This window comes from Oncorhynchus keta, chromosome 12 (genome assembly GCF_023373465.1).
Source record: "Oncorhynchus keta strain PuntledgeMale-10-30-2019 chromosome 12, Oket_V2, whole genome shotgun sequence".
Classification (NCBI taxonomy): Eukaryota; Metazoa; Chordata; class Actinopteri; order Salmoniformes; family Salmonidae; genus Oncorhynchus; species Oncorhynchus keta.
In genome coordinates, this window is record NC_068432.1 from 30,549,812 (window position 1) to 30,570,903 (window position 21,092).

Here is a 21,092-nt window from a genome sequence, read left to right on the forward strand (position 1 = left end):
TAGTCTCCCATGCTTCACTGTATAGATGGTGCAAGGTTTCCTCCAGACATGATGCTTGACATTCAGGCCAAAGCGTTCAATCTTGGTTTCATCAGACCAGAGAATCTTGTTTCTCATGGTCTGAGAAACTTTAGGTGCCTTTTGGCAAACTCCAAACGGGCTGTTTTGTGCCTTTTACTGAGGAGTGGCTTCCGTCTGGCCGCTCTACCATAAAGGCCTGGTTGGGGGAGTGCTGCAGAGATGGTTGTCCTTCTGGAAGGTTCTCCCATCTCCACAGAGGAACTCTGGAGCTCTGTCAGAGTGTCCATCGGGGTCTTGGTCACCTCCCTGACCAATGCCCTTCTCCCCCGATTGCTCAGTTTGGCTGGGCGGCCAGCTCTAGGAAGAGTCTTGGTGGTTCCAAACTTCTTCCATTTAAGAATGATGGAGGCCACTGTGTTCTTGGGGACTTTCAATGCTGAAAAAATGTTTTGTTACCCTTCCCCAGATCTGTGCCTCGACACAATCATGTCTTGGAGCTCTACGGACAATTTCTTCGACTTTATGGCTTGGTTTTTGCTCAGACATGGATTGTCAACTGTGGGACCTTATATAGACAGGTGTGTGCCTTTCCAAATCATGTCAAATGAATTGCATTTACCACAGGTGAACTTCAATGAAGTTGTAGAAACATCTCAAGGATGCTCAATGGAAACTGGATGCACCTGAGCTTAATTTCGTGTCGCATATAGCAAAGGGTCTGAATACTTATGCAAATTAGGTATTTCTGTTTTTATATTTAACAAATGTGCAAACATTTCTAATGTTTCGCTTTTCCATCATGGGGTATTGTATGTAGATTGCTGACAATTTTGTTTAATTTATTATTTAATCTATTTTAGAAATAAGGCTGTAACCTAACAACATGTGGAAAATTAAAGGGGTCTGAATACTTTCCAAAGGGACTCTGTGTAAATTATATATATATTTATATATTTCATGAGCTTTCTTATATCTCCTAGATAAACGACAAACACTTAAAAACCTTGTTTCTAATTATAAAATGTTTTGTCTTTTTTTTCATTTATGAATGTGTTATTTAACGTGTTTCTCTGGGCTATAGCTGTAAGCCAAATTCAATATTTTATCAAATTACTTATTTTTATACCTACATTTAAAATCAAATAGCTAAATGATCCATAGTATGACCGTCTTAAAGAAATTTAGAACACCACAACCACAACCCTAACCTTGGTTTACGCTACTTTTCTCTTTGGCTCCTCCCTTTGACCCAAGGTGCAGGAGTCCGGCTCAATTTAACACTGAATATGCTCATCCTATGTTGATGGATTGTGTTTATGTTTCTTAGCCACACTCATAGAAATAGAAAGTCATAGCAGTAGAAAGTTTAATGAACATTTGGTTAAATAATTTATTAATTCAAGATCATACAGGCTTTGCAAAGAGGGGCAATTCTTCCGTTCAACAGTTACATCTAGCACACATAGTGATACATTTTATAGATAGACAGGTCATACGTAAGATCATAGTCCAGATATATGCAAAAATTGTAGATTTTCACATTTGTGCTTTACATCAAGTAAATACACCAATTATCACTCAATCTATCAATGACATTCTGGTTAGAATGGATTTAGATATGGTCTTAACCCTTTCATAATCATTGCACAACACCTTACACATTTAAAATACATATTTGTTTGCCCCAAACTTGGAGATTATGATAGTCAGTCAAAGATATTAAAGCTGAGATCTGCGAAAGGTGAAACAGTGCAATGTTTTTGGCGCATTTGTTGTTGTTTTGATTTTGAAACAGAGGATATGAGCATCCAGCATTGTGGTAAAAAAAAAAAAAAACCTGCCGTTCCATCATGATTGCATTACAGAGGAGACTGGTGGGAGGAGCTGTAAGAGGATGGGCTCATTGTAATGGCTGAAATTGAATAAATGGAACAGTATCAAACATGGAAACCATATCCTTGACTATGTTCCATTGACTCCATTCCAGCCATTACAATGAGCTCATCCTCTTACAGCTCCTCCCACCAGCCTCCTCTGCCATGCAATGATGTCTGAGGGGAAAAAAACAGTGTTCATTGTTTGAAGTAACTTCTTTGTTGTTGTAATAGAGCAAACAAGACGTTTCACCGATAAGGATTCCAGCTTTAACGTTGTAACAATTTTCACACACACATTCACACATTACAGTATGTGTACACGGTGACTACCACAAGTCCCCAGCTTTTTTTCAGTCTCTTAAAACATTGTACACAAATATCACATAAATGTTATATTTCCTTTTGATATATTTACAATATCTTACAGCTTTCAACACAACCAATAAATAGGCTTAACTTTTATAGAGATTGGACACAAATTAACGTCTGATGTTCTCCTTACACCATGTCGGTCTAATCAGAGTTTGAACAGTGAGAGGTTTGTGAGCTGCTGTGGCTGCTTCTGAGTAAAGACATTGAAAACAAATGTCCTGTGTGTGTCCATTGGCCTGGCTCTGTGACTGATCAGTCCTCTCTGCTGATGTCACTTGTATTCCCTGGCGACACGGACTGGAGCAGTAGTCAGAGAGAGAAAGGCCTGGAGGAGAGTAGCTCCGTGACAACCCAGATAGCTCCGTGACAACCCAGCCCACATTTTTACACAGGGTCTCTCCAGAAGTAGTCCAAGTGCAGGGGTCAAGAGTCACAGGGCAGTCCTCCAAAGGCCTGAGTGTGCAGATACTGTTAGATTTACATCGGGGCCTAGAGAGAGATGTAACTGTTAACCTATCTTTAAGTGCTCTAAAAATCATAAATCAAGGAAATCACAGCAGATGATCAATTGAAGGAACACTCAACACTTGAAATACACATGTAATTGCAAACAGCCACACTGCTTTCAGTACAGGCTTAACGAAATTAACTACTTACCTGGAGACATGGGTTCTGTGTGTCTTAGAGCTAGGTTAGCATTAGCCTTTAACAGTTGCACTGATCTCTGCCCTGTGCTGAGCCAGCCTGTGGCGACTGGCGAAGCTGCCTCACCGTTGTGTCACCATACTGGATCCCTGAGCCCATCCGTTCCGGGTCTAACTCACCTACAGACGAGACACATCCACATATTAAACACATGAGAAAATCAATGAATAGATATACAGTACACAGTTCCAAAGTTCAGTACAGTTCACACACAGTTGTCACTTTAGGTCATGTGAATGCATTTTTTTATTTTTTATTTCACCTTTATTTAACCAGGTAAGCTAGTTGAGAACAAGTTCTCATTTGCAACTGCGGCCTGGCAAAGATAAAGCATAGCAGTTTGACACATACAACCACACAGAGTTACACATGGAATGAACAAAATATACAGTCAATAATACAGTATAAAAAAAAGAAAACAAAGTCTATTTACAGTGAGTACAAATGAGGTAGGATAAGGGAGTTAAGGCAATAAATAGGCCATGGTGGCGAAGTAATTACAATATAGCAATTAAACACTGGAATGGTAGATGTGCAAAAGATGGATGTGCAAGTAGAGATACTGTGGTGCAAAAGGAGCAAAATAAATAAATACAGTATGGGAATGAGGTAGATAGATGGGCTGTATATAGATGGGCTATGAACAGGTGCAGTGATCTGTGAGCTGCTCTGACAGCTGGTTCTTAAAGCTGGTGAGGGAGATGGGAATCTCCAGCTTCAGTGATTTTTGCAGTTCGTTCCAGTCAGTGGCAGCAGAGAACTGGAAGGAAAGGCGACCAAAGGAAGAATTGGCTTTGGGTGTGACCAGTGAGATATACCTGCTGGAGCGTGTGCTACGAGTGGGTGCTGCTATGGTGACCAGCGAGCTGAGATAGGGAGGTGCTTTACCTAGCAGAGACTTGTAGATAACCTGTAGCCAGTGGGTTTGGTGACGAGTATGAAGCGAGGGCCAGCCAACGAGAGCGGTGGTGGGTAGTATATGGGGCTTTGGTGACAAAACGGATGGCACTGTGATAGACTACATCCAGTTTGCTGAGTAGAGTGTTGGAAGCTATTTTATAGATGACATCGCCGAAGTCAAGGATCGGTAGGATCGTCAGTTTTACGAGGGTATGTTTGGCAGCATGAGTGAAGGAACCTTTGTTGCGAAATAGGAAGCCGATTCTAGATTACATTTTTGATTGGAGATGCTTAATGTGAGTCTGGAAGGAGAGTTTACAGTCTAGCCAGACACCTAGGTATTTGTAGTTATCCACGTATTTTAAGTCAGAGCCGTCCAGAGTAGTGATGCTGGATGTGCGAGCAGGTGCGGGCAATGATTGGTTTAATAGCATGCATTTAGTTTTATTTGAGTTAAAGAGCAGTTGGAGGCCACGGAAGGAGAGTTGTATGGCATTGAAGCTCGTCTGGAGGTTAGTTAACACAGTGTCCAAAGAAGGGAAAGAAGTATACAGAATGGTGTCATCTGCGTAGAGGTGGATTAGAGAATCACCAGCAGCAAGAGCGACATCATTGATGTATACAGAGAAGAGAGTCGCCCCGAGAATTGAACCCTGTAGCACCCCCATAGAGACTGCCAGAGGTCTGGACAACAGGCCCTCCGATTTGACACACTGAGCTCTATCAGAGAAGTAGTTGGTGAACCAGGCAAGGCAATCATTTGAGAAACCAAGGCTGTTGAGTCTGCCAATAAGAATGTGGTGATTGACAGAGTCGAAAGCCTTGGCCAGGTCGATGAATACAGCTGCACAGTACTGTCTCTTATCGATGGCAGTTATGATATCGTTAAGGACCTTGAGCGTGGCTGAGGCGCACCCATGACCAGCTCGGAAACCAGATTGCGTAGCGGAGAAGGTAAGATGTGATTCAAAATGGTCAGTAATCTGTTTGTTAACTTGGCTTTCGAAGACCTTAGAGATGCAGGGTAGGATAGATATAGGTCTGTAGCAGTTTGGGTCTAGAGTGTCTCCCCCTTTGAAGAGGGGGATGACCGCGGCAGCTTTCCAATCTTTGGGAATCTCAGACGATACAAAAGAGAGGTTGAACAGGCTAGTAATAGGGGTTGCAACAATTTCGGCAGATAATTTAAGAAAGAGAGGGTCCAGATTGTCTAGCCCGGCTGATTTGTAGGGGTCCAGATTTTGCAGCTCTTTCAGAACATCAGCTATCTGACCTCGCCAGAAGGCGAGGTCAGTACAGGTGCATCAAAGCTGGGACCGAGAGACTGAAAAACAGCTTCTATCTCAAGGCCATCAGACTGTTAAACAGCCACCACTAACATTGAGTGGCTGCTGGCAACACACTGTCATTGACACTGACCCAACTCCAGCCACTTTAATAATGGGAATTGATGGGAAATTATGTAAATATATCACTAGCCACTTTAAACAATGCTACCTTATATAATGTTACTTACCCTACATTATTCATCTCATATGCATACGTATATACTGTACTCTACATCATCGACTGCATCCTTATGTAACACATGTATCACTAGCCACTTTAACTATGCCACTTTGTTTACTTTGTCTACATACTCATCTCATATGTATATACTGTACTCGATACCATCTACTGTATGCTGCTCTGTACCATCACTCATTCATATATCCTTATGTACATATTCCTTATCCCCTTACACTGTGTATAAGACAGTAGTTTTGGAATTGTTAGTTAGATTACTTGTTGGTTATCACTGCATTGTCGGAACTAGAAGCACAAGCATTTCGCTACACTCGCATTAACATCTGCTAACCATGGGTATGTGACAAATAAATTTAGATTTGATTTGATTTGATTTTATGGGTGAAGGAGAAATGGTGGGGTCTTGGGCGGATTGCTGTGGAGGGTGCTGGGCAGTTGACTGGGGTAGGGGAAGCCAGGTGGAAAGCATGGCAAGCCATAGAGAAATGCTTATTGAAATTCTCAATTATAGTGGATTTGTCGGTTGTAACAGTGTTTCCTAGCCTCAGAGCAGTGGGCAGCTGGGAGAAGGTGCTCTTATTCTCCATGGACTTTAGTGTCCCAGAACTTTTTTGAGTTTGTACTGCAGGATGCAAATTTCTGTTTAAAAAAGCTAGCCTTAGCTTTCCTAACTGCCTGTGTATATTGATTCCTAACTTCCCTGAAAAGTTGCATATCACGGGGGCTATTCAATGCTAATGCAGAACGCCACAGGATGTTTTGCATGCAATTCCCTAGTGCAAAACATGGCTCCTCGTGCAGCTATTAGTAAGAAGTGAGTATAAGTGTGTGTGTTATTACCTGAATCTATCTTGTTGAGGATGGTGCGACCACATTTAAGGAAGGCCTCCTCCACATTCTCTCCGGTGAGGGCACTCGTCTCCAGGAACATCAGTTCTGTTTTTATAACAACAAAGAGAGACAACATGGATAAAAGGACCAATCTCCTTTATCTATAGTCACAAACATCACCCGTCTTTAAAGTCGCAAACATCACTCGTCTTTAAAGTCGCAAACATCACCTGTCTCTATAGTCACAAACATTACCCGTCTTTATAGTCACAAACATCACCCGTCTTTATAGTCACAAACATCACCCGTCTTTATAGTCACAAACATCACCCGTCTTTAAAGTCGCAAACATCACTCGTCTTTAAAGTCGCAAACATCACCCGTCTTTATAGTCGCAAACATCACCCGTCTTTATAGTCGCAAACATCACCCGTCTTTATAGTCACAAACATTACCCGTCTTTATAGTCACAAACATCACCCGTCTTTATAGTCACAAACATTACCCGTCTTTATAGTCACAAACATCACCCGTCTTTATAGTCACAAACATTACCCGTCTTTATAGTCACAAACATCACCCGTGTTTATAGTCGCAAACATCACCCGTCTTTATAGTCACAAACATCACCCGTCTTTATAGTCACAAACATCACCCGTCTTTATAGTCGCAAACATCACCCGTCTTTATAGTCACAAACATTACCCGTCTTTATAGTCACAAACATCACCCATCTTTATAGTCACAAACATCACCTGTCTTTATAGTCACAAACATTACCCGTCTTTATAGTCGCAAACATCACCCATCTTTATAGTCACAAACATCACCCGTCTTTATAGTCACAAACATCACCCGTCTTTATAGTCAAACATCACCCGTCTTTATAGTCAAACATCACCCGTCTTTATAGTCACAAACATTACCCGTCTTTAAAGTCGCAAACATCACCCGTCTTTATAGTCGCAAACATCACCCGTCTTTATAGTCACAAACATCACCCATCTTTATAGTCACAAACATCACCTGTCTTTATAGTCACAAACATTACCCGTCTTTATAGTCACAAACATCACCCATCTTTATAGTCACAAACATCACCCGTCTTTATAGTCACAAACATCACCCGTCTTTATAGTCAAACATCACCCGTCTTTATAGTCAAACATCACCCGTCTTTATAGTCACAAACATTACCCGTCTTTAAAGTCGCAAACATCACTCGTCTTTAAAGTCGCAAACATCACCTGTCTCTATAGTCACAAACATTACCGTCTTTATAGTCGCAAACATCACCTGTCTTTATAGTCACAAACATTACCCGTCTTTATAGTCGCAAACATCACCCATCTTTATAGTCACAAACATCACCCGTCTTTATAGTCACAAACATCACCCGTCTTTATAGTCAAACATCACCCGTCTTTATAGTCAAACATCACCCGTCTTTATAGTCACAAACATTACCCGTCTTTAAAGTCGCAAACATCACTCGTCTTTAAAGTCGCAAACATCACCTGTCTCTATAGTCACAAACATTACCGTCTTTATAGTCGCAAACATCACCCGTCTTTATAGTCACAAACATCACCCGTCTTTATAGTCGCAAACATCACCCGTCTTTATAGTCACAAACATCACCCGTCTTTATAGTCACAAACATTACCCGTCTTTATAGTCACAAACATCACCCATCTTTATAGTCACAAACATCACCCGTCTTTATAGTCACAAACATCACCCGTCTTTATAGTTGCAAACATCACCCGTCTTTAAAGACGCAAACATCACCTGTCTTTAAAGACGCAAACATCACCCGTCTTTAAAGACGCAAACATCACCCGTCTTTATAGTCACAAACATCACCTGTCTTTATAGTCACAAACATCACCTGTCTTTATAGTCACAAACATCACCTGTCTTTATAGTCACAAACATCACCTGTCTTTATAGTAACAAACATCACTTGTCTTTATAGTCACAATGGGGCGGCAGGGTAACCTAGTGGCTAGAGCGTTGGACTAGTAACCGAAAGGTTGCAAGTTCGAATCCCCGAGCTGACAAGGTACAAATCTCTCGTTCTGCCCCTGAACAGGCAGTTAACCCACTGTTCCTAGGCCGTCATTGAAAATAAGAATTTGTTCTTAACTGACTTGCCTAGTAAAATAAAGCTAAAATAAATAAAAAGTTGCAAACATCAACTGTCTTTCGATCACTACGCAGGGTCATGTCAAATCAAATTATATTTGTCACATGCACCAAACACAACAGGTGTAGACTTTACCGTGAAGTGCTTACTTACGAGCCCTTTCCCAACATTGCAAACTTAAAAACGAAGAAAATTTACTAATAAAAATTGAAAATAGTAACACAATAAATAACAATAACGTGGCTATATAGAAGGAGTACTGGTACCGGGTCAATGTACAGGGGTACGAAGTAATTGAGGTCATGTAGGTAGGGATAAAAGTGACTATGCAATCAGGATAGATAATAAACAGATTAGCAGCATCGTATGTGGAGTAAGTGAAAGTGTGTGTGGCGTCAATATGCATGTGTGTGTTTTGTGTGAGTTATTGTGTGCAGTGAGTCCAGTGAGTGTGCATTGACTCAGTGTAAGAGAGTCAGTGCAAAAAAAGAGTCAATGCATTAGTCCGGTTAGCCATTTGATTAACTATTCAGCAGTCTTATGGCTTGGGGGTAGAAGCTGTTCAGATGCCTTTTGGTCCCAGACTTATATAGTCATCAGGCTACATTATCACAATGCATGGTCATTAGGCTACATTACCGTTCTCCTGGGCGAAGCGGGCCGCCTCAAGGAAGGTGACCTCTCTGTCAGCCTCCAGGTCTTTCTTGTTCCCACACAGGATGATGACGATGTTTGGACTGGCCAGCGTTCGAGCGTCTGTTAACCAGTTGGTCAGGGCATTATACGTTTCCCGACTTGGTTACACAGACAGATAGACACAGAGGTATAATTATGTTTAAAATTCACTGACATGGCTGCAACGGAATAAAGTGATATTATGAACTGTGACTGTTGACTTGGAATTGGTCTAAATCAGGGTCTTACCTGGTGATGTCATAAACCAGGAGAGCCCCTGCTGCCCCTCTGTAATAACTGCGAGTCACTGACCTGAAAGTATGGGGGGAAAGAGTCAGAGCAGACTCTTAGAACATCCACAAATACTATCTCATGATCTAATCCAATCTATCTAATGATCTCATCCCAGTCATTTGAATGTCTCTCAAATGACCCCAGTAACAACCTCTCTCCGATCAAATGAACATCCTGCTGAGATAACATTAGACAGTCATGCACAGATAAAATGCTTCCTGTTAATGTGCACTATTTAACTTATTTTAAATAAAAAATAATATTTAACTAGGCAAGTCAGTTAAGATCAAATTATTATTTACAATGACGGCCTACCCCGGCCAAACCCTAACCACGACAACGCTGGGCCAATTGTGCCCCACCCTATGGGACTCCCAATCACAGCAGCTTGTGATACAGCCTGAAATTGACGCCTCTAGTATTGAGATGCAGTGCCTTAGACCACTGCCCCACTCAGGAGCCCAGTAAAGCTACCTACCGGAATCGTTCCTGTCCAGCTGTGTCCCAGATCTGCAGCTTGATCGTCTTACCGGCGACCATCACCACCCGGGAGCCAAACTCCACCCCAATGGTGTGGCTGGAGTCCTGCTTGACTACATGGTACAGAACAGAAAACACAGTACAGTACAGACACCATAGTTAATTACACTCTCTGTTACATTTGGTAGAGGAGCATTGCTGTCATCTTTCATGTAGTGTGATACAGCTTAATGTAAAAGTAGAGTAAACTTGGTAGTGAATACCATTACAGTACCCTACGTTAACATTACAGTACCATGTCCGTGGGGGCAGTGATCTTTAAGACATGACCTCTTTCTGGAAGTTCAACATAATCACTATAATAACAATTTGACTTACACTTGTTTTCTATAAATTGATGGAGAAGACAGGATTTCCCTGATCCTGCACTTCCAATCACCAAGAATTTAAAAAGGAAATCTGGAAAAGAATAATGGGGGAAAAAAATCAATAATACATTTACTACATCACACGACGACAGACTGACCACAAGGCGGAAGCCAAGAGCAGGGTGTTGTTGAAAGCCACGAGCAATGTAATTTTCTCACAATTTAAACAGAAGCAGTGGTTAGGGTTCCTGGCGACGACTGATAAAGATTTAGAAAACTAGATGTTGTAAGTAATGGTTGACAACTTGCTATAGGCGGCTGTCTAGCTTGCAAGCTTCATCTTGTTTCTTGTCCCAGACGAAAGAACGGACATTAAGGTTAGGAGACAGTGAAGCCAGATATTGCTTTGCTTACCATACGTTTCTGTCATTTCCTTTGATGTCTTCAAGCTCTTCAAGTGCCGCAATGTCAATTACAAACTATTTTCTTATCAAATATGAAGACTATATTTCACAAATTGGCATAAATCCCATTTAATCAGAAGAGTTCATCTAATTTACCATCCAAGATAGAGGAATAGGGTTGACAGGACGTGATGACGAAAATTGCAACGCTCTAGCTACGTAAAATGATTTGTTTACCGAGGTTGTAACAAGTTACCACAGTCACAAAGTCAGAATTGTATATCGTTAAAATTCATAAAAACAAAGTAGCTTTTTGGTATTAATTTAAGGTTACGGTTTGGCATAAGGTTAGAAATGTGGTTAAGGTTAGATTTAAAATCAGATTTTAAGAACATTCATTGTAAAATAGGCGGGGTTTATGACTGTGGCTGTGCTAAATAGTGACGACCGTTTTCAGAGAGGTGTCAAGATAACTGTGGTGCATAATCTTGGACATAGCCTCTGTTGCCTGTAGCTGTTTGATCTATATTTTACGCTGACTCAACCTGTCAGTTGCAATACTTTTGATGATAACATGTATTCAGCTATTATTTGTGGATCATTCAGTTATATTAATTGCTACATTGTAATTACTTCGTCACTCCGGCCTATTTATTGCCTTACCTCCCTAATCTTACCTCATTTGCACACACTGTATATAGACTTTTCTATTGGGTTATTGACTGTACGTTTGTTTATTCCATGTGTAGCTCTGTGTTGTTTGTGTCGCACTACTTTGCTTTATCTTGGTCAGGTCGCAGTTGTAAATGAGAACTTGTTCTCAACTGGCCTACCTGCTTAAATAAAGGTGAAATAAAATAACAAAAAATATTTTTGATAATTATTTAGGCCTACATAATCATCAAATGTTGTAGAATTATTTATTTTTATGAATAATTAAACTATATAGCCTAATGTGCGTGTGTGTTTGTCTGTCTATCTGCCTGTCTGTCTGTCGTCTTTCTGTCTGTCCTCATCCTTTGACAGTGACATTCTGAGATGCCAAAAAATATAAATTAATAGGAGCCGTTTAGAAATTGTGAAACATTTATTCAACAATTTAAACAAAAATCCCCCCAAAAGTTTGCCACTTTTGAGTTAAGTACCCATTCACCGATTCTCACACTTACTTTGAGAAGTACCCATTCTCACACTTACTTTGAGTAAGTACCCATTCTCACACTTACTTTGAGAAGTACCCATTCTCACACTTACTTTGAGTAAGTACCCATTCTCACACTTACTTTGAGAAGTACCCATTCTCACACTTACTTTGAGAAGTACCCATTCTCACACATACTTTGAGTAAGTACCCATTCTCACACTTTGAGTGTACTTTCAAAGTCAATTACAGTTTTGGGCATGTGGTTAGATAGCCAGTATTCACCCTGTGTTGTCTTACGATGGCATGTGTTATGTGGTATAAAAACAAATATTTGACTCATGACAAGGCAAGCTTGTTGTCTTTTAGATTTAAATTTTAAAAATCCTCCTGTCTTGACCTGGAGGCATAAGTGAGCGATTTCCTCTTAGATAGGCCAGCTGTAAAGTCGTAATTGGCTATAATTTATTTAAAAAATGAACGAAAACAAAAATGTACTTTTTGGTCTTAATTTAAGGTTAGTGTTAGGCATTAGGGTTAGCAGTGTGGTTAAGGTTAGGTTTAAAATCTGATTTAATGACTTTGTGTCTGTCAGCTAGTGCCTCAAGAACAAGACGTGTGACGAAGAATGATGCATTTGTCTGTAAACATCTTCAGTAGGCCTATATGTACCAAGACCAAACATTGGATTTGAAATCTTGCTTCCATTCACAGACACCACAAAAAAAGGAAATGTGGAAATATAAAAGCACCAGTAGCCTCCCAACCCCCCTGTACCCCAACTCCCCTTGTCAGAGTTGCCTAGCCCCTGATCCCAGGTGGCATGATAAGATAAGAAGTATGAGTGACCCCCCTCTTTTCCCATAGATCCCCCTCTCTCTGTCTCATCACTTTGACTTGAGTTTGTGTTTTGGGGCCGGGGTGGGAGTGGGGGTTGTGGCAGATGTAGTCGCAGGAGAGGGTCTCAGTTTACTGTACAACATCTTAAACCTGCAAAGACAAAAGGGATCCTTTCAAAATGGGGAAGTCAGTGTTTTTTGAATGGCGTCAAAAAATGACATACATTAAGAGATATTTGTAATGTGGCTAGCAAAGGTTTGTTGGGTTATTATGACATGAATGTTCTAGAACAGGATATTAAATGTCCCTGTAGGGTTTAGTGATAAAATTTGCCATATAAAAAATGAGAACAGTTATATCAGTCATTTGAACAGGCTTGTGCAGCACTTACAAGTTTTTGATTTTCCTCAGGAGGCCTCTGACCGCTTTGCTAATCCTTTTCATTCGCCCCTGTCATCCAAACACGTGTAGATTAGACACAGTCCTTTGTTTGCGGCTGTTATGTGGATTACATTATAATAATCTCTCAACAAATAGTCTATGAACAATAGGAGCTCACTGCCTCACCTGCATTTGTTTGTAGAACAGAGGAAGAGAGAAAACACAGATGACACCTGCGAAAGAGACAGAGAAGGAAATCAGATCAACAAACTATGTTCACGTTATTATTTACAGATCAGAGCAGTGAGGGGAGTTTCAAGTATGAATGAAACAGGACTTATTAGGAGATAATTATCAGATGTATGAGGATGGTTCTGTAGGACCGTGTGGTGTAAGACAGTCAGATAGACAGGTGTTGAGTGGATTAGTAGGGTCTCACCAACTATCACCAGGGTCAGACCATTGGTCGTGATGCCCATATAGGTCAACACGTACAGCAGCACCACAAACTGAAAACAGAGCAACAGCTTTTTAGATTGGCATTGTTTGGCAACAGAAGCGATAGCATGTGAGCTTATGAAGCAATGATTATGTTTTGTTGATGTATTGTTTAATGTTACTGATGTAAGAGCTCAGGAGAACCAGTTATGTTGTCTGATTCAAGTGCTGGTGATTATGTGACTTTGACTTCTACCTTCCTCCCTAGTCCCCACACACATTTGTATTTGTATTATTTATGGTAAAAGGCAGCAGCTACTCTTCCTGGGTTCCAGCTAAATTAAGGCAGTTATACCATCTTTAAAACATTACAATACATTCACAACAGATTTCAGAACACATTAAGTGTGTTCCCTCAGGCCACTACACGACTACCACATATCTACAACACAAAATCCATGTGTAGGTGTGTGTATGTTATTGTTTCTGTGTATGCATGAGTCTGTGCCTATGTTTGTGTTGCTTCACAGTCTCCGCTGTTCCATAAGGTGTTTTTTTATCTGTTTTTTAAATATAATTTTACTGCTTGCATGAGTTACTTGATGTGGAATAGAGTTCCATGTAGTCATGGCTCTATATAGTACTGTGCGCCTTCCATAGTCTGTTTTGGACTAAGGGACCGAAGAGACCTCATTACGGTATAGTACAGTAATACACTGAATTTTCTCTTAGTTTTCTGAGGGACATTGGTAATGGCCCCTGACCTTGATGGAGTTCATGATGCTGTCGATGAAGAGCAGGCGTTTGATCTCTGTGATGGCGAAGGCCATCATTAGCACGACCTCCTCCACCACCAACACAGTCTCCTCATCTGTCAGAGAGCTGTCGTCTCCTATATAAGACCTAGTACCACACACACACAGACACATGCACAAACACATCATCAAACAAATACCTAGTTTCAAGAAGAATGTTCTACCAACAGATGCACAGAGCCATTCACAGATGAATGTTGGTTTTTCATGCTCCAATGATTACATTTTGAGGTTGAATCATGTTTCTCTAAACTACAGCATCATAACTGCTGTAAACTGTGCTTACTGAAAGGGGTGCACTCCTTCAGGGATCTTCCGTATCAGCTCTAGGAGTTTGTAGTAGAGGCGTAGGGGGAAGGTGAGACACATGATGGAGATACACAGGTAGGACAGCATGGTGACGGAACTGAGCTGGAACAGGCTAGCCAGGCCTATCACCAGCCCTGTGACCACCAGCCCTGTCTTCCCCACATCCCGCCAGTAGATCAGGTCCATTACTGCAAAGAGACAGTGAGAGGATGGAGCGGGTATAGATCATTAAGACCATTATTTATTCATTCATTAATAAGTGGTGGAAGACAATAAGTGAATGAGATGGAGAGATAGATGAGTCATAGAGATTAATAAGTGACTTCCATTCTGTGAGGATTTTTATTTGTAGTTTTTTGCAGCCACCATTTCAAACATCAGAGTCTGTTGTTCCTCATAGGATGATCTTAGAACAGACTCTGAGCAGCCAAAGAGAGAATGTTCTGGGTCAAGTTCAATGGCCCTCTCATTTACCTTTGAATACCAAAGATGTTTCTCCAAAAATTATTGAGTAGGGGCAGAGCCAAAAGAGATGAGTTAAAATGAACCCTCTGAGGCTTTGCATTTGTCACACAGCGGGGAGACCTGGGGGTAGTCTATGCAATTTGGTTTTGGAGTAGTGAAGTCTATGCATGACTTTGTATTGTATCAATTGATATCTGGTATTGATGGAACAGGAGTGAATTCTAGAAAGGGCTTCTCCCCATAGATCATCTGAGATCTCAATATTTAACTATTTACTCCATGTCTCCTTGAAATGACTAGTAAAAGCCTCTGTACAGTTGGAAAAAGGGAGACTAACTGAGATGAGGTGTTTTGAGTTGGGAGGACGCTGTAGCAAATCATACAAAATAATGTTGCACAGGGAGGGTGTCAACATTTTGAATTTTCCCTTTGATATAGTGTCTGACTTGTAAATAACGGGAAAAAAAGTGAATGGAAGAGTTTGAATGTATTATTTAATTCAAATCTAATTTTATTAGTCACATGCGCCGAATACAACAGGTGAACAGTGAAATGCTTACTTACGAGACCCTAGCCAACAATGCAGTTTAAACAATATATGAATAAGAATAATAGATAAAAGTAACAAGTAATTAAAGAGCAGCAGTAAAATAACAATAGCGAGACTATATACAGGGGGGTATCAATACAGAGTCAATGTGCAGGGGCACCGGTTAGTTGAGGTAGTATGTACATGTAGGTATTAAAGTACATGTAGTTATTAAAGTGACTATGCATAGATGACAACACAGAGTAGCAGTGGTGTAAAGAGGGGAAGGGGGGGGCACTGCAAATAGTCTGGGTAGCTATTTGACTAGATGTTCAGGAGTCTTATGGCTTGGGGGTAGAAGCTGTTTAAAAGCCTCTTGGACCTAGACTTGGCACTCCAGTACCGCTTGCCACGCAGTAGCAGAGAGAACAGTCTTTGACTCGGGTGGTTGAAGTCTTTGACAATTTTTAGGTCCTTCCTCTGACACCACCTGGTACAGAGGTCCTGGATGGCTGGTTGGCCCCAGTGATGTACTGGGCCATTCGCACTACCCTCTGTAGTGCCTTGTGGTCGGAGGCTGAGCAGTTGCCATACCAACCAGTCAGGATGCTCTTGATGGTGTAGCTGTAGAACCTTTTGAGGATCTGAGGACCCATGCCAAATCTTTTCAGTGTCCTATGGGGGAATAGGTTTTGTAATGCTCTCTTCAAGACTGTCTTGGTGTGCTTGGACCATGTTAGTTTGTTAGTGATTGGACACCAAGGAACTTGAAGCTCTCAACCTGCTCCACTACGGCCCCGACGATGAGAATGGGGGCGTGCTCTGTCCTCCTTTTCCTGTAGTCCACAATCATCTCCTTTGTCTTGATCACGTTGACAGAGATGTTGTTGTCCTGGCACCACACGGCCGGGTCTTTGACCTCCTCCCATTAGGCTGTCTCGTTGTTGTCGGTGATCAAGCCTACCACTGTTGTGTCATCGGCAAACTTAATGATGGTGTTGGAGTTGTGCCGGGACCTGCAGTCATGAGTGAACATGGAGTACAGGAGGGGGCTGAGCACGCACCCCTGAGGGGCCCCTGTGTTGAGGATCAGCGTGGCAGATATGTTGTTATCTACCCTTACCACCTGGGGGCGGCCCGTAAGGAAGTCCAGGATCCAGTTGCAGAAGGGAGGTGTTTAGTCCCAGGGTCCTTAGCTTAGTGATGAGCTTTGAGGGCACTATGATGTTGAACGCTTAGCCTTAGTCAATGAATAGCATTCTCACACAGGTGTTCCTTTTGTCCAGGTGGGAAAGGGCAGTGTGGAGTGCAATAGAGATGGCATCATCTGTGGATATGTTATATTCAAATTGGAGTGGGTCTAGGGTTTCTGGGATGATGTGAGCCATGACCAGCCTTTGAAAGCACTTCATGGCTACAGACATGAGTGCTACGGGTCGGTAGTCATTTAGACAGGTTACGTTAGTGTTCTCGGGCACAGAGACTATGGTGGTCTGCTTGAAACATGTTGATGAATGATACTAATTGCTTATTTATGTATAACTATTCAATTGTGGTCAGACCCTTCTCCCTCCATTCAACAAACACCTTATCAGACCGAGATGGAACAAAATAATTATTAAAGAATATCAGGGTGTATACAGAGGTATCAGGCACCTTATAAACATGCTTAATCTGGTTTAGAATTCTTCTGGTTAATCTGGTTTAGACTTTCTCAAAACAAAGTTGTTGCCTGTCAGTTTGTTTGGGCACTCTGCTTTAGAGAAATGCAAGGCTGGAAGAGAGGAATGTTACAGACTTGACTTCCATATGTAGCCACAGGGGGACGGACATCCATGTCCAACTTATCAGGAAAACACAGTTCCCAGTAAGTTCATGTTTAAAGATGGGTAGGCTAGTTTCCTTGGGCTTTTCCAAGTGAGCATTACAAATACGATGTTTTTTGTAACCCCAGACAAATGGCAAGATTGGCGAGTCTAATGTCTTAAAATATGAAGAGGTAAGAAACATTTGAAGATTCTGGCAAAGCTAAAGGTACCTGGGAAGAGAAAAACATGTTATGGCATTAATGTGCGCCGTCATAGAAAGAGGAAATATTATCCAGCTCTCTATTTTTTTTAGCTTTGCAACCTGCTCACTTTAGTTAAGCTTGAAGATGAGCTGTGGATTTCTAGGTATTTTTGGTACCAGGTAAGTTAAGTGGTCATGCACCACTTTAAATGGTATCCTCTCTAGCTCACTTGCTGTAATATCATCTGAGATACACGTGAGATGCTTTCCCACACTTTATTGAATAGCAAGATAGTTTGCCAAATGAATTGATTAAGTCTAGTAGGTTAGAGACGGATGCTACTGGGCCCGAGAGGTAAGGGAACACACCGTCTGCGCATAACGAAATGAGGCTTTCTATGTTTCCTACTTGAACTTTAAGATCTTGGATATTAGGATGATCCCTTATTTGTATCGCTAGGGGTTCAAGGGCGACAGCGAAGAGCAGAGGACTGAGTGGGTAGCCCAAAGGGACTTGATTTGTCTCTGTTGGTCAGAATAGAGGTTGTTGGACAGACATAAAGCATTTTGACCCAGACGATAAATGAGTCGCCAAATCCGAACCTACTGATTGCTTGAACTTGTATGACCATTCTATTTGGTCAAACGCCTTTTGAGCATCTAGCGATATAATAGCCGCCTTGAAGCCTTTCCCATGATTTGCATATAGACTGTTAAGCAGCCTACGCACATTAGAAAAATAGAACCTGCCAGAGATAAACCCTGTCTGATCCGGAGGAATAATGGCCGTTACATGTTTGTTCAACATATTAGCAAGCACTTTGGTCGAAATTAAGCAATGCTATAGGTCTATATTTAGCAGGATCTGTTACCTCTCTGCCTTTATTTAAATCTCTCTGCCTTTATTTAACATAAGGCAAATATTGGCTTCATACAATGATTTAGTCAAAAACTTAGTATCAAGATTTGTTCTGTCTGTATCGATAGTCTAAGAGTTTAACCACGTGTGGAGGCAAACTGGTCTGGTCTCAAACCTTGGCCCCCTCGTGGTGAGGTAAACTGGTCTCAAACTTAGTCCTCTCTGTAATTGAGAGATACATGGTCTCTTGATAGTAAACCCGGGTGGGAATTTTATTTGGAAGAGCAGAAAAGGGCCTATCCCAGGATGCAAGACCATAACTGTGCTCATGGCCGGTCCTCTGATTTAGTTAATTTAGTCCTCTTTTTTTATATATTTTTTTACCTTTATTTAACCAGGCAAGTCAGTTAAGAACACATTCTTATTTTCAATGACGGCCTGGGAACAGTGGGTTAACTGCCTGTTCAGGGGCAGAACGACAGATTTGTACCTTGTCAGCTCGGGGGTTTGAACTCGCAACCTTCCGGTTACTAGTTAGTTAAACTAAGGGAATTGGAGTTTCCTTCATTAAACAGTCCAAAATCACATTACAAAATTTCACAAACAGTATCATCCTCCCTCATTCATCTTATACAACAATTAGATGTAAGCCTCATATCTGAGGCTATTGTATAAACAACGTTATGGTAATGTGGCCATATTGTCTCCCATGAGTTTCACAAAATTGTACCAAATGGACCAGTTCGTAGCTGGATTCTTCGCCGATCTTTTATACCTTCTCCAGAACATAAATGTTGTTCGGACCTCAAGTTTTGTGAGGTGGAAGAAATTCCTTTGTTCTCTATATGAAAACTCACTATCTCTCTATACTGTGGCCATGGGGAGATCATCTCCTCCAGGAATGTACGACCTCTCTGACCACAGCAGCCTGGGTGTAAGAGACAGAGAGAGGGGGATGATGCTCATTGTACCCAAAGAGGGCAACATCATGACAGTGCTCTCAAGCGGCTAGATGTTCTTTACCTTTCAGCCATCATATTTACCACCAATGCTCCTTATAGGACACATCACTGCACTCTATACTCCTCTGTAAACTGGTCATCTCTGTATACCTGTTGCAAGACCCACTGGTTGAAGCTTTTTTATAAAATCCTCTTAGGCCTCACTCCCCCCTACCTGAGATATCTACTGCAGCCCTCATCCTCCACATACAACACCCATTCTACCAGTCACATTCTGTTAAAGGTCCCCAAAGCACACACATCCCTGGGTCGCTCCTCTTTTCAGTTCGCTGCAGCTAGCAACTTGAACGAGCTGCAACAAACACTCAAACTGGACAGTTTTATCTCAATCGCTTCATTCAAAGACTCAATCATGGACACTCTTTACTGACCCGTTGTGGTTGATTTGCGTGATATATTGTTGTCTCTACCTACTTGCCCTTTGTGCTGTCGTCTGTGCCCAATAATGTTTGCACCATGTTTTGTGCTGCAAACATGTTGTGTTGCTACCATTTTGTTGTCATGTTTGTGTTGCTACCATGCTGTGTTGTCATGTGTTGCTGCCTTGCTATATTGTTGTCTTAGGTCTCTCTTTATGTAGTGTTACAGAAACCCATGTACTGTCTTTATGGTTCTGTTCACAACACATCAGTTTTCATAGGGTGGTGAGGCGACACACACACACACACACACACACACACACACACACACACACACACACACACACACACACACACACACACACACACACACACACACACACACACACACACACACACACAAAATACATTAGACAGTAGAGAGTTCAAATGCACAGCAGATCTGCAGTGAAACTGACATGTTGTTTCGGTGACAGCTGAAACTTCCAGTGAGCTCACTAACACCAGTGTAAATTTAGAAGGCAATTATCTGATTACAACTAACATCCAGGAATGTTTCATAGATAGAGCCGAGTTCCCTCCTATCCCCAACCATTGACCCTAAATACCCAACAGCTGTGCCCATAATGATTCACCAACATTCGCCAAAACAGATTATATCTCTGAGTCATCACTCCTCACAGGTATATAAGAAGAAAGAGGCTTGCTAAACACCATTCTGTCAGCAACTCATTTTGTTTTTGTTGTCTATCCCTATCTCCACCAACTGTAGCTCTCTATCAGAGAACTGATCAGAATTAATCTTCCTGCCCTGTAATTCTCCACCTGCCCAGTAGTAGAGCCCCTCTCACTGGTCCCAAACCAGCTGGAGACCTCAGCCCATACACAAAAGTCAAGTCTACCTAAGACCAAGTCACATATTTACACCACCTTACCTTTGATGGCCATTATAGCAGCTGATTGCTGTGCAAACAACCCACCCCACTCGCTTCCTCTTGCTGCTCGCTGCTCTCCTAGAACCCCCTGCACTCCTATGGTCCTCGCTAGGATCTTTTTTTGGCCCTACCAGCCCCGTCAGCAGTATAGGGCCTTGCTGGCCTAATTTTATCCTGCCAATTGGATACCCCCTCTTTAAGGGCACACAGGCACACACACAGCCACACACTTGCACATTCACATAACGTGGGGAACCTAAGACGTCTGCATGTTTTTAAGTGTAGACAGTTCCTTAGTCTCCAGAGAGACCCTTGGTTCCTTGGCCTGTCTGTTATACAAAACAAGATCCCTAAGCCAATCATAGGAACAGGTTTTCAACATAGGC

The 21,092-nt window shown here is 41.6% G+C and overlaps 2 protein-coding genes across 3 annotated transcripts; both read right to left on the reverse strand.

Moving 5' to 3' along the window:
* Nucleotides 1-1,386: 1,386 nt before the first annotated feature.
* On the reverse strand, nucleotides 1,387-12,510 carry LOC118391292 (ras-related protein Rab-4B-like). 2 transcript variants are annotated; one of them, XM_035782539.2, is made up of 8 exons: nucleotides 10,614-12,510; nucleotides 10,210-10,290; nucleotides 9,830-9,944; nucleotides 9,307-9,369; nucleotides 9,022-9,176; nucleotides 6,243-6,338; nucleotides 2,928-3,094; nucleotides 1,387-2,723 (listed from the first exon to the last, which is right to left on the reverse strand). In XM_035782539.2, exons 1-7 carry the CDS (start codon nucleotides 10,627-10,629, stop codon nucleotides 2,976-2,978), a joined length of 645 nt encoding a protein of 214 aa, XP_035638432.1. In that variant the 5' UTR covers nucleotides 10,630-12,510; the 3' UTR covers nucleotides 1,387-2,723; nucleotides 2,928-2,975. The 2 variants fall into 2 exon arrangements, with proteins under 2 accessions (XP_035638432.1, XP_035638431.1); XM_035782538.2 differs by having other exon boundaries at nucleotides 1,387-2,759.
* Nucleotides 12,511-12,517: 7 nt separating this feature from the next.
* Nucleotides 12,518-20,868, reverse strand: LOC118391293 (reticulon-1-A). Its single transcript, XM_035782540.2, has 7 exons — nucleotides 20,707-20,868; nucleotides 14,505-14,715; nucleotides 14,168-14,306; nucleotides 13,405-13,474; nucleotides 13,152-13,198; nucleotides 12,976-13,034; nucleotides 12,518-12,734 (listed from the first exon to the last, which is right to left on the reverse strand). Exons 1-7 carry the CDS (start codon nucleotides 20,717-20,719, stop codon nucleotides 12,632-12,634), a joined length of 642 nt encoding a protein of 213 aa, XP_035638433.1. The 5' UTR covers nucleotides 20,720-20,868; the 3' UTR covers nucleotides 12,518-12,631.
* Nucleotides 20,869-21,092: the final 224 nt, after the last annotated feature.